This window comes from Rhodamnia argentea, chromosome 11, assembly GCF_020921035.1.
Source record: "Rhodamnia argentea isolate NSW1041297 chromosome 11, ASM2092103v1, whole genome shotgun sequence".
Lineage (NCBI taxonomy): Eukaryota > Viridiplantae > Streptophyta > Magnoliopsida > Myrtales > Myrtaceae > Rhodamnia > Rhodamnia argentea.
Window position 1 is genome coordinate 20529500 of NC_063160.1, and position 16570 is coordinate 20546069.

Here is a 16570-nt window from a genome sequence, read left to right on the forward strand (position 1 = left end):
CATCTTCTTTACCATTAACATAGAATTCTACAACCGCCTTCATGCGTGGAAGCTTGTCAGGATGGTAGTTTACATGAACAATCACTGGCTTAATTTTGCGGAGGGAGCATCTTTCCTGACAGTTTTAAAGAGGACCTTACTATTCATAAAGAGATAAAAGTCCATCTTATTCGTCATGCGAAAGGAAAAAAGAGTTCCTCATTGAAAACATCCTGGTCCCAAGCACTTTCCCGAGAAAGCCTACAAGCTGCACCATCAAGGAGCTAAATTGAGGGGATTGTTGGTCTGAGATAAAAGAAACCATAATTATAGACCCAGATGCACATTCCAGGCTCATCAAAGACGTCATTAAACCCGTAAGGAATCCCGTTGTCATGATCATCTATCATGGACTCGACATATGAATCCCGATAAAGATGGTCAAACAGGTTGTGTAAGTAGACTATGTCGACATCAGAGAGAAGAACACTATATCCTAATTGCAAAAAATTCCCTCAAAATGCGGAATTTCAATCCTGAAACAGCATGATTCCCTCCTGTCCTTCCTATGGAATCAACACCTTCATATGGATCTTTTTGTCGACAGCAGCAACAGTGTAGAACTTAGCAGTATCTTCATGCTGAGCAACAACCAGATAATTAGGTATACCCACTCTCTTTATGTTGGTGAACCAAACCTTCAACATTTCCTTTAAATAGGTTAAAGGCGCAAAGATTGTCATCAACATGAACTGAAAATGCAAAACAAGAGTATATGGTGAAACACCTGAGCATGAATAGGGTCAACGTTACTAAGGCTATGCAAGTACAAACCGATTTTCCTTTTAAAGAATCCGAATTGCATTTTTGGTACCACGGGTCACTGGCTTTCCGTAAACGCAAAAATCGAGTGAATGAGAAGTCGGACGCAAAAGTTATGTCCCATCAAAGATTGCTCAAATTTGGACAAAAAAAGTTCACACACTAGAAATCCTAAAATTTGTCAAAAAAGTGCAATTAAGTACTAAAATTTTTCAAAAAATACAATCAAATTGTAAAACTTGTCAAAATTAGTGCAATCAAGTCATTTTATTAATTCCGTCTAACTTGGTTAATGAAAAAAGTTAACGTGGCTTTTTTTATTATTATTAATGATTGTTCATTAAAGTAAGTCAAATTAATAATAGAAAGGCATGCTAATCTTAATTAATGAATAAGCATATTTCAATCAAATTAGCATGCTCCCATTGATTTGATTTATCAATGCAAATCGGATTAAATTAGCTTATTCATGCAAATTATGCGATTGCTTTCTATTTAAGAGAGGATTCCTTGCCACAACACAATAAGTGCGCACGTCAAAGCAAGAAAATTTTCAAATGATAAGTATGTATTTTTGCTAATTTAAATTGATCAAACTTTAATCGGGCTAATTTTCTTTCGATATCCAATTAACTCGATTCTTGTCTCAATGGAAAGCCCACGACCCCATTATAGTGAAAATCGGGTTCGATTTAAACAAAGAAAAAAGTTTGAGGTGTGTATTGCATTTAGCAATGTTGAGCCTTAATGGGAGGGCATTTTGCCATATACTATTGTTCTTGCATGTAGATTTCATGCAAATAGCTACATGATTCCGAAAGCTTGTTAAAAAGTAAAAAGAAATTTTCTTTTACTTTTCCATCAAAATTCAAAACACTATCCAAATCTCAAACAATTATGTAAAAATTTCACACGTGGTAATTAAGGAGCAAACATGAATAATTATTCAAATTATTAACAAACATTAATGAGATTTTTCATAAATAAACATTAATGATTATTCATTAAAGTAAGTCAAATTGATAATAAGGAAGCATGCTAATCTTAATTAATGAATAAGCATACAGTATAACAAGTAAGCATATTTCAATCATATTTCCAAGCTTCCATAGAATTTATTAATGCAAATTAGATTAAATTAGCTTATTCATGCAAATTATGCAATTTCCTTCCTATTTTAGAGAGGATTAATTGGCATAGCACAATAAGAGCACTGGTCAAAGCGGGAATTTTTTTTATGATTTTGAAAAAAAAGATTTTGAAGCATCATAACAGCCCACGATACACCTCGCAGGTGCTTCCCTTGGTAATGAGGTGTTTAAACTCTTTTGTGTAGTCGTTCAACTCCTCTTCGGTAAAATCATGGGGGACAATCGACCTATTCAATAGGATATTATAAAGATAAATAGGTTGGATCAACAGGAGAGATTGATCACACGAATTGCGTAGATATTGGATATGTAGGACCTTTTTCAAACACAATTCTTTTTATGCTATGAATATGGTCCAATGAGTTCTTCTTTTTAGTGCATCGTAAATTATGTTGCAGATATATAGAATTATTGATACATAAGAAGCTGAGTGCATGCGTTCAGCTTACAAACATTTCAACTGGCATCCAAATATATGTTGGGCAGTCATTAATATTCTGAGATTCTTTAATTATAAATGTGCATTTGTACTGAGGTTTCCCTCTTGTGTAGTTTTCTTTCTCGAGCGCAAACAGCATGTTTGCTCAAGGTGATCTTGCTTGGGAGCCATTTCCACTTTTTTCAGGCAGATTTGACTATTAAAGGTGCTAGTTTAGTATTGTGAGTGGGTGAAGTGAAGCTGTGCAATCCTCATTGCCCTCGCTCAATCTCCTTCTCGCTGGAATCGGTGCCCCATGTTTCCTCGTGGACCATGGGTCGTACCCAGTCAGAATAACTTTACTTTTTCTCCTTTTTTCTTCATTGTTCAATATTTGTTCGTTTCCGTGTAAAAATGCTTAACTTTTAACTTGAAAAAGATCTTCACTTAAAAAAAAAAATTTGCCCGGCCAAAGTTTGAGCAAAGTCAAGTAAAAAATACACAAGTATTATTCATCAAAATTTGATCAAATTTAAATTTTAAAAACAGCACACATATCATTTTCATACTTCTTTCCAGCTTTAACCCGTTGGAGCCCTCTCTAAAATAGAAAGGCAATTGCATAATTTTCATGAAAAAGCTAATTTAATCTAATTGAAATAATAAAATAATTTTAATGGGAGCATGCTGATTTGATTGAAGTATGATTATTCATTAAATTATCATGCTTATTCATAATTAAGATTAACATGCTTTTTAGTATTAAATTGACTTACTTTAATGAACAAACATTAATGTTTATTTATGAATAATTTAAAATAATCATTTATGCTTGTTCATTAATTATCAAAATTTAATCATTAATATAGCTTAACGAATAGAAAGTAAACATTACACATGCATGCTTATTTATGCAAAAAAAAAAAAATATTAATGATTCGATTTCGATTTAGGAGCATGCTTACTCATCAAATTAGATTTTTCTTCATTATGTTAGCTAATTCAAAGATTTTCTTCCCTCTCCCATTTATTTTCTCCTTGTTCATTAAAACGTTTAAATTAGCTTGTCCATCAAGTGGATTTGACTTTGATTCATTACATTTGTTGCATGTTCTCCTTTTCTTGAACATCTACAATGGACTAATCCATTAATTAAAATCTGTGGAGGCATTACTTAGCACATTAGTGTTCTTATGTCCGTAAGAAAAATCATCTGCCATGACCATCTTTTTGTAACACTGAATGTAGGAAGAGCATTTATTTTTGTCGGAACCTAAGTTGACAAAGTATAGGTGATTTGAAACATGTGATGGAGAAAACTGCTGATCATATGGAGAATGGGTATAGTTTGTAATTTCTTTTGGCTATATGATTCATTGGAGGGACAGATCGAGCTTCAAGCAGCACAACGATAGAGTTCAAAGCAAGTTCAAGCTAGACTGGGGAAAAAGAACGAATTCACAAGGCAACAACATCATGATACCTGCAAAGGCTGCAATAAAGTTAACTCAGAGAATAATATAAATTGTGTTGAACCTTGAAAATCAATGTTTGTAGGGGTACAAAATCGACTCATTGGCAGCATCTTCACCATCCGATATTAAAAATATCTACTCATTAGACACCACAAAAAATTTCATTTTTTTATATCATGATCAATCCAAATAAAAAATATTAGGCTCATCATTCAAATTGCAAAAACAGCCAAAATGAAAAATGTTGAAACTTTCACAGAAGTCTATTAAACCTTAATCGAGCTTTGCACAACCGACCAAATTAGTCCAAGAAGTTGAAGTCATGCAATAACTAGAATTTGAAATGGTAAATGCGAAACAACATCCATTAATTAAGGAGAAAATTATCCAAAAAGTCATTGGGCTCATTAATATACTAGCCACTTATGTATAATCATGCTTTGGCGCCAAAGCTAAGTAATAATCATGCGAAGAGCCACTTCTATGATTTGATTTGATTTTTCTTGGATATGGTAAAAAGTATAATCGACCAAGGCACACCTAGGACACTTATGGTAACACGTCCGCTCTAGAAATTGGCTTCCGGAAGGAAATAATTTTTTTTAAACTTTTTCAAGTAGTTCCAAAACTATTTTTGAATAACAGAAAAATGCTCTAGAAGCAGAAAAATAAAGTTGCTTAACAAAACGGATTTCTGCTTTAGAAGTTACATTACTAAACGGATTTATACTCCGGAATTGTTGTTATGTGTGCCCTAGAGTGCCGTTTCTTCTTCTTCTTCTTCTTCTTTGTAAAATCTCAAATAAGGGTTCTCAATGCGCTCATTTTCTCAAATAAGGGCCTGAAGTGGATCTTGTTTTTAATAAAAGCTTGAATTGCCATCATTTTTTTAAATAATGACGTGAAGTGGATCTTATTTCAAAAAAACATTTGAAGCGGCGATCAATGTCAATTTCAAAGAAGAACGTGGCCTTCAAGCTGGTCAAGGGCTTTTCATCTTTTAAATTTTTTTTTTCATTTTTTTTTCTATTCATTTCTTTTCTTTTCGCCATGGGAGGGGTTAGGTGAGGGCCGCAAACCTCGCCGGCGGTAGCAAAGGAAAAAAAAAAAGAAATGAGAAAAAGGAAAGAAACTAATAAAAAGTAAATAATTAGAATTCAAATTATGTTTGAACGAAAATATCCTTGACCAGCAGATGTCATGCCCTTATTTGAAATTGACATATCCACTTAAGGCCTTTATTTGAAACAAGGTTCACTTCAAGCCCTTATTTGAAAAAGGTTAACATCAGACTTTTATTTGAGAAAATGAGGGCACTTCATACCCTTATTTGGGACTCTCTCTCTCATAGTGTTTGAACCGGTATTCTATGTAAAGAGTCTTTTAAGTTGTGCTTGAAGATGTTAACTTCATCAATGAAATTAAAATTTTTATTGTCATATTCCTCGGAACTGAAGTTTTGAGACTTTTGATACAAAAGATGATGTAGCAAGAAAGAAGCCATTTTAAGAGAGGAAAAGGTGGATTGAAAATGAAAATAAGCGAACTTTTTCAGCGGTTATTCAAGGAAATAGTAGAAATTGTGTAGGTCTAAATACTCCACTTTCCTAGCATAATCAGGGGCAAATTTGGAACATTCAAAAAGTGACAAAATCCCAATTTTTTTATTTTTCTATATATATAATTAATAAATATATGACTGGATCCATGATTTGAATTTTTTTTCTTTCATTGTAACTTGGCTTGTTAATATCTATCAGGATAAATCTGTTCACCCAACAAAGAAAAGTACGCTAATCATATGAGTGAAAAATCTGTTCTCATTGAAATCTGTCAAACAACAAATTATGAACTGCAATTTCCATGCAGTTCTCTCAATTATGTACATCCTAAAAGCCTCAAACACGAAGCTTCAATGACTACAGATAAGCAATTGCTGTCTGGTGTGATTCTGCTGGAGAGAGTAAGATAGTGAGCACGTGTTGGATGTAATAGACATAAGGACAGCCTCCTCAATTTCCGCACTGGCATGACGCTGGATCATTGAGACTGCATAGTCCATGAGCATGGCGTCGCACGGCAAAGTGATCGGCCCATCGTGTGGCAGCCCGAACTCTTCCTCGGCTAATTTGAACAGCTCTTGAATGACACAGTTGTTCAAGAACCTCATCGGAAACACAAATCGCTTTCGGTCGATCGAGTAGAGGACAAATGTCCTCTATGAGCTAGCACTTCCTCGTCTCCTTCAACCTTTGGAAATGACATCCTTTTCCTTCTCATGGCAGCTACGCCCTGCCATTTTCTCGCAATCTTGACCAGGTGCTTTGGGCTGATCATTTTCCCTGTATTGGAATGTGGGTGAAGAAGAAATAGGAGGTTGTTTTTCCTGAACCTGAATGCTTTGAAGTGCCAAAGTTGAGTTGAGTTGAAGATGATGGACTAACTGGGGTCTGTTAAATAGCGGTGCATCAGGAGGACACTGCACTAATGGGAGCACCCTGGTGATGGTCCAGAGCCATGTGAATTGGGTATGAAGGAGAATGTTGGGGGTGGTGGCAATGTCTGCTTCGGTTAGGCCATCGATTCGTCTCCTGGCAAGTACAGCCCCGCTGCTCAAGATGATTATAGCACCATGTACTGCAGCAACCACACAAATGATGGACTTTAGTTACAGATTCCTTTCGTTCACATGAAATGTTCTTTGCTGGGAAGACAGTTTGGTGGTTTGTGGATGAATGACTTGGCAAGTTTAGGGCATGTGCCATACATTACTGCTGGACCCAGGGTGTCTGAAGTTCTCACCAAACAAGCCCTAGACTATGTGGCTCATGCTTGCCGAGTCTGATGGTTGTTCCTAGATCTTGGCATCACTTGATGCAATAGCTGAAGTGGTGGTCATCATAAAGCACGATGCAGGGTCTTCTGGTTCTAAAAATGTCCTGGGGATGAGATTTCAGACATACTAATAAAAGAAACATAGTGAACTTGATAAAAATTCAAGTAGCACCTTATATCTTACATGCAGAAAAAGGAAAACAATATGTGTCAATAGACTATCTGTCCCCTTAATGAATGGTTTCTTTCTTCCTTCCCTTTTTTTCCCAATAAGCCTAAACGAGTATGGATATACCCCTTTCCTTGTGGCATTGGTTCGATTACATTAGGACGTCTTTTAGCAACCTGACAGAAGGTAGGAAGATCCAACATATCACCTATTTATGGGTACGAAATTTCTGAATCTTCTGGGTCCAGCAGAACTGCTTGCCAATGACACCAGTAGTTTCTGAAATTCAATTGTCTGTTGATATTGATAATACAAGAACCGGCAAGAATGGATGGTGGACCTGTGACTTTCAGCAATTTGTGGTTGATCTTTGGATTCATGGAGAGAATGTGGTTAGTCAAGTTGACAACCAAACTAATCTGGACCCTACTATGCTGTTAGACTAGCAAAATAGCAGGAGAATCCTTCTCCTGTCATGCAATCTTGTACTCATGAGCCCCACAGAACCAAAATCTAAACACTCAATGAAATTCTTCTCAACATGAGCACATGGGTTTGCTAACCATGTGAATGCCAATTCGTTAGCTCTCTCCGTATAAAAAGTCGGGAAAGGCAGATGCTTTCTGCACAACCAGAAATATCACTGCAACTCAACAAAAAGCAAATTCGCTCTTCCGTTGAGAATTACTTGCAGTTGAGCATAATGATAAGCACAAAGAAGCTGATTCAAATGGCAAGGAAGTGGCAGAAGATGGCCGCCAATGGAAGAAGAAAAAGAATTCCGTTTCAGCGGACGAGCAGCAAGTCAGCTTCAGCAAATGCAAATAGATCATCCTTTGCGCAGAAGGGTCACTTCGTTGTCTATACAACAGATGAGAGACGCTTCGTGATCCCTCTCTCATTTCTGAGCAACGACATAGTGAAGGGGCTCTTCAGGGCATCGGAAGAAGTGTTTGGGATCCCATGTGATGGTCCGATCATGCTTCCAGTTGATGCACCATCTATGGAGTACACGCTTTCATTGATTAGAAGAGGCTTGGCTAAGGACCAAGAGAATGCTTTGCTTATGGCGTTCAGCAGACTAAGCTGCTCATCATCGTTAGCTTTCAATCAAGCATTAGAAAACCCAGAAATGCTTGTTTGTTACTGACAGATATAACACACATACCAGTGCTTAGTAGATGAATGGAAGTAGTTTTGCAACAACGTCCGCGCCATTCTTCTTCATTTCTATTTGGCTTAGATCAACAAAGCTGGTTTTCACTCAGACCATCATTTCCTGCATTACTAATCCATACAACCAAAAGATAACATGTCAACCTGCTAAGTAGACAGGGTAGACTTTGAGGAATCCAATCAAACCATCACTGTTATCATCGCATGTTTCCAGCTTTTTATTTGCTCAAGTTTGGATCAGTAGTCAGCTTGGTTGCCAGCTTGAGAGGCCATAACTCCTAAGCAAACGGTTCAAGATTATCTCAACCCCAATGGCGACGCTTGAAGCTTTGAAGTGCTTAATTGCTTGTTTGGACAGCCTGCCCCTTACTCCTAGAAGAAACAGTTCATGTCTTGCCTGCCCATGCCTAAAAAGTATGAAGTGGGCTTCGTGGGCCCTGAAAAAGTAAGACGTGGGCCTTATTGGGCCGTAATAGGTGCTCCTTTTGTTTTTGGGCCTTAGAGGTCTTCGGTTTGCTATTTTCACGGTTGCAATGGCGGACCCAGAAATTCAGGTTTTAGGGTAATCGAGATTTTAAAATATGCAAAATGTGTGTGTAAATTTTTCCATGGCACCTGTTCAGTCGTAACAAACCTAGTTTAATTAGGTAGAATATTCCATTTGGAAAAAAGTGACATCCTCCAATAGCACTTTACTAATGTTTAATAGGCGAGTGACAAATCCAAATTGTGCTTAACTTTTATCAAGAAAGCAAGTTGCGCCAGCAAATTACATAATATGACAACTTATTCGACGGAGGCCTCGCATTGAGACAAATTTGAAAAATCTAGATACTGAATTGAATAAAAAAGTTTAGGCACTCAATTGTGAAACAGACAAATTTAAGTTTAGACACTTGCAATATCATTTCCCCTCTTATCTAAGTGAACTCATGCCCTGGAGTCACAAAGACCCAATTCTTATTTCCACCAGCCACAATGTGGGTCGCATCGGGGATGACGGCGGCCCCTTGGACCAGCAGCCTTTCCTAATCTTCAAGTGAACAATTGTATTCTCAATTTCTCAAATCTTGTGAATCGATACACTTGACTTGCTTGACCAAATGCCGACACTTGATAGAAGCCAGTACCACACAAATCTTATCTATCCATATCAATCGCGCTGTCCATTTTCGAGATGATGATTTACGAAGCGATACGACAAAAACTCGAATGTGCATCGTAGTCATAACTATATTAGTCACGCCATCAATCGCGATTCTACTCAAAAGCACATTACCAAAGTAAAAAAAAAAAACCCTTTTGTTCACCTAGGCTAGCCTTAGTGACTGTCAATTTGATGGACAAGTGTTTCATGGGATGTCCGCCAGCCAAATTCATCCCTTGGACCAACACAAAACTTATGGTATAGGTTATTCGTTGGACGGTTGGACCACACCAAAGATACACGGACCTTTTTTGACAAAAAGGAGGAGAGATACCCATGATTTCAAAAGCCATCATCAACACCAACACGCATCTTCACCCAAACGATGAAGGCAACCATCGGAGGGGCGTCATAAGTCAAACGAAACGTGCTTGGACTCTAAGGCTCCCCAATAAGACCGCAATCGCATGCTCTAGCCTCCAGCCGAGCTCCAAACACCTGAAAATTGTCCAAAAAATATTAAATTTATCGTGCGGCAATTTAATTCTAAATCTTTTGACAATTTATCAAATTAGTTCTAAATCTTTTAACGATTTTTCAATTCCAGTATGTTATCCAAATAATAGGTTTAGGATTTAATTGACAAATTTTCAAAAGATTTAGGATTAAATCGACACAACAACTTTAGGACTTGTTGGAGAATTATCCCCCTCATCTTTGAGCACGGGTGAAGTTACGCCCATGAACTTTGGGTTCATGTTTGTTACATGGGGAACTTGTGTTGGGGTCGAATCAGCTCTTCTTAGCGGTCTGCGTGCCGTACTCGCTAGCTTAACCACTTTCATGAGAAAAAGGATTACTTATGCACTAAGCCGTAATTTGGCAATAAAATGCGGATTAGCCGGCCCTATGATACGTTTTTCAAGCGATGGCGCCCACGAATTTTCTTTTCTAAGTCCGACCCGTCGTGAAGTTCATAAGCATCGGTAAGACTCGTACGTATATGTACATACACATTAGGTTTTTCCACTTTTGAAGCCGATTCTGCTCGTGTGCCTTGAGCTAGAATTTTCTCTCTCAAGAAAATTTGCTTGCTTTGCTAAGTGTTTTGGATTAGTCCGTGCGCATCGTTCAATGTTAAGGTACGTAAAGCAATATTTTTATTTTATTTTATTATTTTTTTATAATCCAAAGACGCGTGCTAAGCACGTAAGGTCACCGGAGTCACCTCACATATAGCCATGAGTTGGCCCTACAACATTCTTGTATCTAGAGGACGCTTCCTACAAGTATTTTGGATAACGTGTATTTGTATTATCCACGCATTTGAGTAACTTAAGCATCCTTGAGAGCTTTTCTCTATAAGCACTTTCTCTCTTTAAAGTTGCGTTCCTTGAGCGTGGGCGCAAAATTTCCAGAGCAAGTAAAGCTTACTTAGCCCAAATGAGACAAATCGAGGTCGAAATGCCAACTGTTCGACTCGTGACCGAAAAACATAGAGATCCGATCGTCTAGAGGCTCATGAAACGTCTTACAATCCTGATGAAAATATGACAATATTTGATCACTATGAATATTCTACAAACGGAACCCAAATCGTGGATAAAATCAAGGGCGGACGGAAACAGAAAAGAAAAAAAGAAAAAAAAATTGGAAGACGATTATTTGTTTGGTAAGATTTGATTATGTCGTTATCGAAAGATGTTTCTTGGAGATTGGGCGGTCGTTTATTCAAACTTCGAACTTGCGGTGCATGGTGTGCGTCAAATCTCGGACTACAAAGTGTTTTTTTTTTTTGTGGTCGAATGGAAGTGGCAGGATTAGGCTGCACTCTCTTAGTCAATCTTTGACTACCTAGAGTCAAGAAGAGAGCCGCAGAAATTATCTGGTTATAACGATAAACAACACATTTTCTTGGCATGGGGTTGGAACTTGGAAGTCTATGCATGCCGGGCACTGCGTGTCGCGACTCTATAGAGCCGCAGAAATTATCTGGTTTGTAGTTGAATATTCTCTCTATGATCCATTTTTGCGATCCCTTTGGAAACAGCCATGAAAATTAAAACAAGAGAGGACTAAGGAAGGGTGACACCTAGGGAGAGCCCGTTCGAGCTGGTTCTAGGGCTAAATGGGCCGATTACCGGCCTTCCTTGGTCTAATTTCAAGATGAGAATCGACCCACCTCAAAATCTACCATCCCTAGAGAGAGGATATGAAAAAAAGACATCTTTTTTTTTGGAAAGCAGACTGCATAGCTGATAATTAAAGGTTCCCACAAAAAGAGCCCAAAGGAGGGGCATCAACAACAAGTAACTTGGGAAGAAGAGACGTGGATTGCACTGATTTGCGCCATTTCTTTCAACTCTCCATCTCCTAGTACCGGGGAGAAAATCCACCAACATGCAGACAAATGATCGTCGCGAGAACCAAGGCCAACAATGGAGGCCGTGAACGCAGCAGGAATCACGGTGCTCGCAAGACATGGGTAAGGTGGGAGAGATTAGGTTTTGCAAAGATCAGCCCGCCTTCGTTGACCCCAAGAAAAACCGGCATAAGGGTCGATCCAAATTTATGGTTTTCGATCAGTTCTTCTGACTGTTCGAGTTTCCTTTCTCTGGTAAACGCCACAAGAGACATTTCAAGAGGGCATCGTTGATTGAAGGATGGTGACTGATTTTTGGCGTCATCGACCGAGGAGGAACATGGGCAGCTCTCAGGCATTAGTGTACGTAGTTTGGCTGTTTGCCTGGCAGTCTGTAAGCGCATACCACGTGCATGACTTTTTGGGACAAGAAAGTTTTGTGATTTTCCCATCTTTTGCCCTTTTCCTTTCCTTAATTTCCTCTTCTTTTTGTAATAAGATGGTCTACATGATTAGGTACGTGAACTATAGTTTAAAGTTGGATAACAAAAAAAGAACTATAATATAAAGAGACTTGTTCATTTGAGGTAATTCAAAATGATATGCCTCCTATGGAAAAAGCGTAATATTTTTCGTCCCATTGAAATAAGAACATCACAAATGTCATAATTTTTGTATGTCATTCAAATACTTTTTTTTTTTTGACCACTTAAATGTCATAACTTCTTAAAAATGTCCATTATGGCGTCATAACTTTCAATCGATCACTTGAGTATATAAAAAATCTGACGTGCCATAACACTTATAGTGAAGGTTTTTAAAAGTAATGATACTTAAGTAATCGAAAAAAAAATTATGATCTTCAAATAAAAACCATACGAAAGTTATAACATTTAAGTAATCGAAAAAAAAAATTTTTGGCTCGAGCCATACGAAAGTTATAGCACTTGTGGTATTTATTTATTTTTTTTCATTTCAAACAACTAATTTATTTAACAATGCTATGCTATTTTTCATGTGCACGGAACCTCGGGATATACAAGATAAAAATGAAAAACATTTTCTCCCGATACGTCGTGTTAAATGATTGACACGTCTCCATCGCTCCAACCTGTCGCTATAATCATCGTTGAAATGTTTATTCCACCGATGTTTTTGATGATTAAAAAACTTAGACTTGACACACGAGCAAGCAAATGCATTCACACTATGCTTTCCTCAATCCCTAGAGAGTAGAGATTCTTACATTCCGGCGCAAGAGAGTCATTTACTACTTCCTAAGTATGTTAATGTTGACTACTTTCACGAGGGGAAAGTGAATATCCCCAACGCTAGTTCATTTAAAGCCCAATGGTTCTAAATCTGTCAACAAGTCGATATCAAGCCAATTAAAAACGAAAAAAATTAGATAGAGCTGACGCATGCCTCCTAGTCATTTTTGAAAATTCGTTCAAAGTAACGAATTCAAGCCAATTAAAAAGATCTTCTTATTAATTCAGATATCATTCCGATTTCATTAGTAATTAAAAAAACATAATCTTTTTGGGAATATGTATGTGCGTGTGTAATAGCATGTAAAACTCATCAACACATGGAAAGGTGGATATACGTTGAGATTGAATGCCATAAGCCCTTAGTGCATGAGCATATATGAGACGTTTTGGCAAAATTTATTGCATAAAACTCGCCAGAAATTGATGTCATGAAGTCTCATATATCGAAACCGCTAGCCCGACAGTCTCATAGTACTATTAATTAGTGTTGACCACACGATCTCCTAATCAATGAATGTTTTATGCAAAACAGGCAATAATAATGTGTGGATCTACGATCGAGATTATACCTCATTGACAATACTATTATGGAAGTATTTCTCTTCATAAAATCAGCCGTAGACAACCATTTCTTTTGGCACATCACATTCATTAGCCACTCGGTGTCGTTTGGTTTCGGGTTAGACCAGGTATCATATAGATTCAGCCCGACCCGGCCCATTAACAGCTCTATGTTACATAGAGGTACGTGAACCAATCCATCTCTCCCCCAGCAACCCAAGAAAGAAAGAAAGAAAGAAAGGCGGGCAGACTTCATGGTCATCAGCTGGTGACACAGATCTGATGTTGATGCATGAGCATTAGTCTTTATAAGTACTCTCCCTTTCGCATCTTCTTGTCCACTTGATCCCCTCTCTCTCTCTCTCTCTCTCTCTCTCTGATTGAAGCTTTGAACTAGGGAGAGAGAATGATGGCCGAGCACAAGGCTATGGCGGATCCTAACTTGAACGTCGTACCACCCGAGAAATCGCCGGTCGAAGATGTCGAGGCCCCGAAGAAACGCCCTCCACGGAACAAGTACGCCTTCGCCTGCGCAATCCTCGCTTCCATGACTTCCATCTTGCTCGGATACGGTAACTATCTCATCTCTCGACCTTTCGGTTCCACTGATCTCGGCTATTTTATTCTTTTCATGATCGACATGCTTGTTTGCTGTAATTGGATGGTGTGTGTGTGTTTCAGACATTGGTGTGATGAGTGGTGCGGCTATATACATTAAGAAAGAGTTCCACCTCAACAGCGTGGAGGTCGAAGTCCTCGTCGGTATCATCAACCTCTACTCCCTCCTCGGCTCGGCTGTTGCCGGCAGGACCTCCGACTGGGTGGGCCGCCGCTATACCATGGTCATTGCCGGGGCCATCTTCTTCGTCGGCGCCATCCTTATGGGTTTTGCCACTAACTATGCTTTCCTCATGTTCGGCCGCTTCGTCGCTGGAATCGGCGTCGGGTACGCTTTGATGATCGCCCCTGTCTACACCGCCGAAGTCTCGCCGGCGTCTGCTCGCGGCTTCCTTACCTCATTCCCTGAGGTAATTTTGAAATTCTGAAACATTTACCTTCTTGGTTACTTACAAAATTTCAACAAATGTATAAATTAATGGAAAAATGATATAAATTTGACTGCGATAGCTGATTAGATAGCTCATCCTCAGTGAAAAATACCATTTTTGTTACATTCGTGATGTAAGCTCGATTAATCTATTAATTAATGCACTCTCTTGTAGGTGTTCATCAACTCGGGGTTGTTACTCGGCTACATCTCAAATTACGCTTTTTCCAAGCTCCCCGCCAACCTTGGATGGCGGTTCATGCTTGGCGTCGGGGCCGTACCCTCCGTCCTCCTTGCTGCCGGCGTCCTCGCCATGCCCGAGTCCCCCCGCTGGCTTGTCATGCAGGGCCGTCTTGGAGACGCCAAACGCGTCCTTCAGCGCACCTCCGATTCCTCTGAGGAGGCCGACCTCCGCCTTGCCGACATCAAGTCCGCCGCCGGAATCCCGGACGACTGCAACGACGATGTCGTCACCGTCACCCGTAAGAAAAGCCACGGCGAGGGAGTGTGGCGGGAGCTCCTTCTCCACCCGACCCCCGTTGTCCGCCACGTGCTGATTGCTGCGGTCGGGATCCACTTCTTCCAGCAGGCCTCGGGGATCGACGCAGTCGTGCTATACAGCCCGACCATATTCGAGAAGGCCGGCGTGACGTCTTCGGACCACAAGCTGCTTGCGACAATCGCCGTCGGGTTTTGCAAGACGATCTTCATCCTCGTCTCCACGTTCTTCCTCGACCGGGTCGGACGGCGCCCGCTGCTCCTCACCAGCGTGGCGGGGATGATACTCTCCCTCACGGCCCTCGGATGCGGCCTCACGGTCATCGACCACTCGAGCCAGAAGCTGATGTGGGCCATCGGATTGTGCATCGCGATGACGCTGACCTTCGTGGCATCGTTCTCGATCGGGTTGGGCCCCATCGCGTGGGTTTACACCTCAGAAATATTTCCGCTGAGGTTGCGGGCGCAGGGCGCGAGCATTGGGGTCGGGGTGAACCGGGCCACGAGCGGGCTCATAACGATGACGTTCCTGTCACTCTCGAAGGGGATCACGATCGGAGGCGCCTTCTTCCTGTATGCGGCGGTGGCGGCCATCGCTTGGGCGTTCTTCTTCACGGTGCTGCCGGAGACGCAAGGGCGGACCCTGGAGGATATGCAAGTGCTTTTCGGTAGTCTGACGGGGTGGAGGGCCGTGGCGAGGAAGTTGAGGACGGAAGTGGTCGAGGATGGTAAGCGCGACGGAGGAAGAGGTCACGTTCAATTGGCGACCAACGGGCGTGCGGACCTTAATCAGATATAATAAAACAAAGTAGGCCTGTAGTCGTACATAGGATCTTACTATCTTTTTTGTTTTTTTAGAGGGTATAAACTAGAGAGTAGATTGAGAGTACTGTGTAGAGTAGTGAAAATGGATTGTGATGGAGTACTGGAAACAGTGGAAACGGACTAACTTTTCCAATTATGACGGTGATGGAGGGAGAAAAAGGAGGAAATGAAGGGACATCCTCTTTGAAAAGTTCTTGTTTTCATTCCCCCTAGTATCGTATTATGTGAATGCCTGTGAATACCTTATTATCTTGGCGCGGATAGCATGATTCCAATCAGCATATGGAAATAATCGAACCGGATCCGATATCAAAAGAGGGCAAAAAAGAATTATATCATGTGATCGGATCATCACCGGCCAAAAATGAGTTAAATTTGATATACCTTAGAAGAAGGAAACATATGGTCGTGCAATACCAAGCAAATAGAATCGAGTTCAGATTCCGGCAGCATTTGGTGTAGAGATTGGGAACATACATACAACGGGGGAAAGAGGGGCGAAAATGAAGTTAAAGATAGCAGTCGAAAATAACCAGCAAGACTAAATTTGTTGCACGATGCAGCGAGGGTGTGTTGGCTTAGTTAGCACGAGAGTCTTGCTGGGAGCAATTCACGGATAAAATTCCGAATGCAACAGGCCGATTCGATGCAGGAGATAGCGCCCTTTAAGATCAAGATCGCCCGAAGAAATGGCAGTAAGGACGTTGAGGGCGACATCTTTGTCCTGCGACCTTGAGTGGCCAATCTCGAATGGGGAGAAGCGACAAGCTAAATGCTTCTGTGGCCTGTGTCGCGCCGTGACCGTGGAAAGGATGGTCCACTGCTGAATT

At 40.1% G+C, this 16570-nt stretch overlaps 3 protein-coding genes and 1 pseudogene across 4 annotated transcripts in view; 3 read left to right on the top strand and 1 right to left on the bottom strand.

Moving 5' to 3' along the window:
- The window catches only part of LOC115735585 (DNA repair protein REV1), an 870695-nt gene that overhangs the window by 704477 nt on the left and 149648 nt on the right, over nt 1-16570 (top strand). The window lies entirely within an intron of this gene.
- LOC125312913 lies at nt 5648-6421 on the bottom strand (annotated as a pseudogene).
- On the top strand, nt 7378-8048 carry LOC115735628 (auxin-responsive protein SAUR68-like). The gene has a single exon (XM_030666981.2). The coding sequence runs from the start codon at nt 7466-7468 to the stop codon at nt 7997-7999; it is 534 nt and encodes a 177-aa protein (XP_030522841.1). The 5' UTR covers nt 7378-7465; the 3' UTR covers nt 8000-8048.
- Nucleotides 13690-15891, top strand: LOC115735624 (putative polyol transporter 1). The gene is made up of 3 exons (XM_030666973.2): nt 13690-13941; nt 14051-14397; nt 14593-15891. Exons 1-3 carry the CDS (start codon nt 13776-13778, stop codon nt 15712-15714), a joined length of 1635 nt encoding a protein of 544 aa, XP_030522833.1. The 5' UTR covers nt 13690-13775; the 3' UTR covers nt 15715-15891.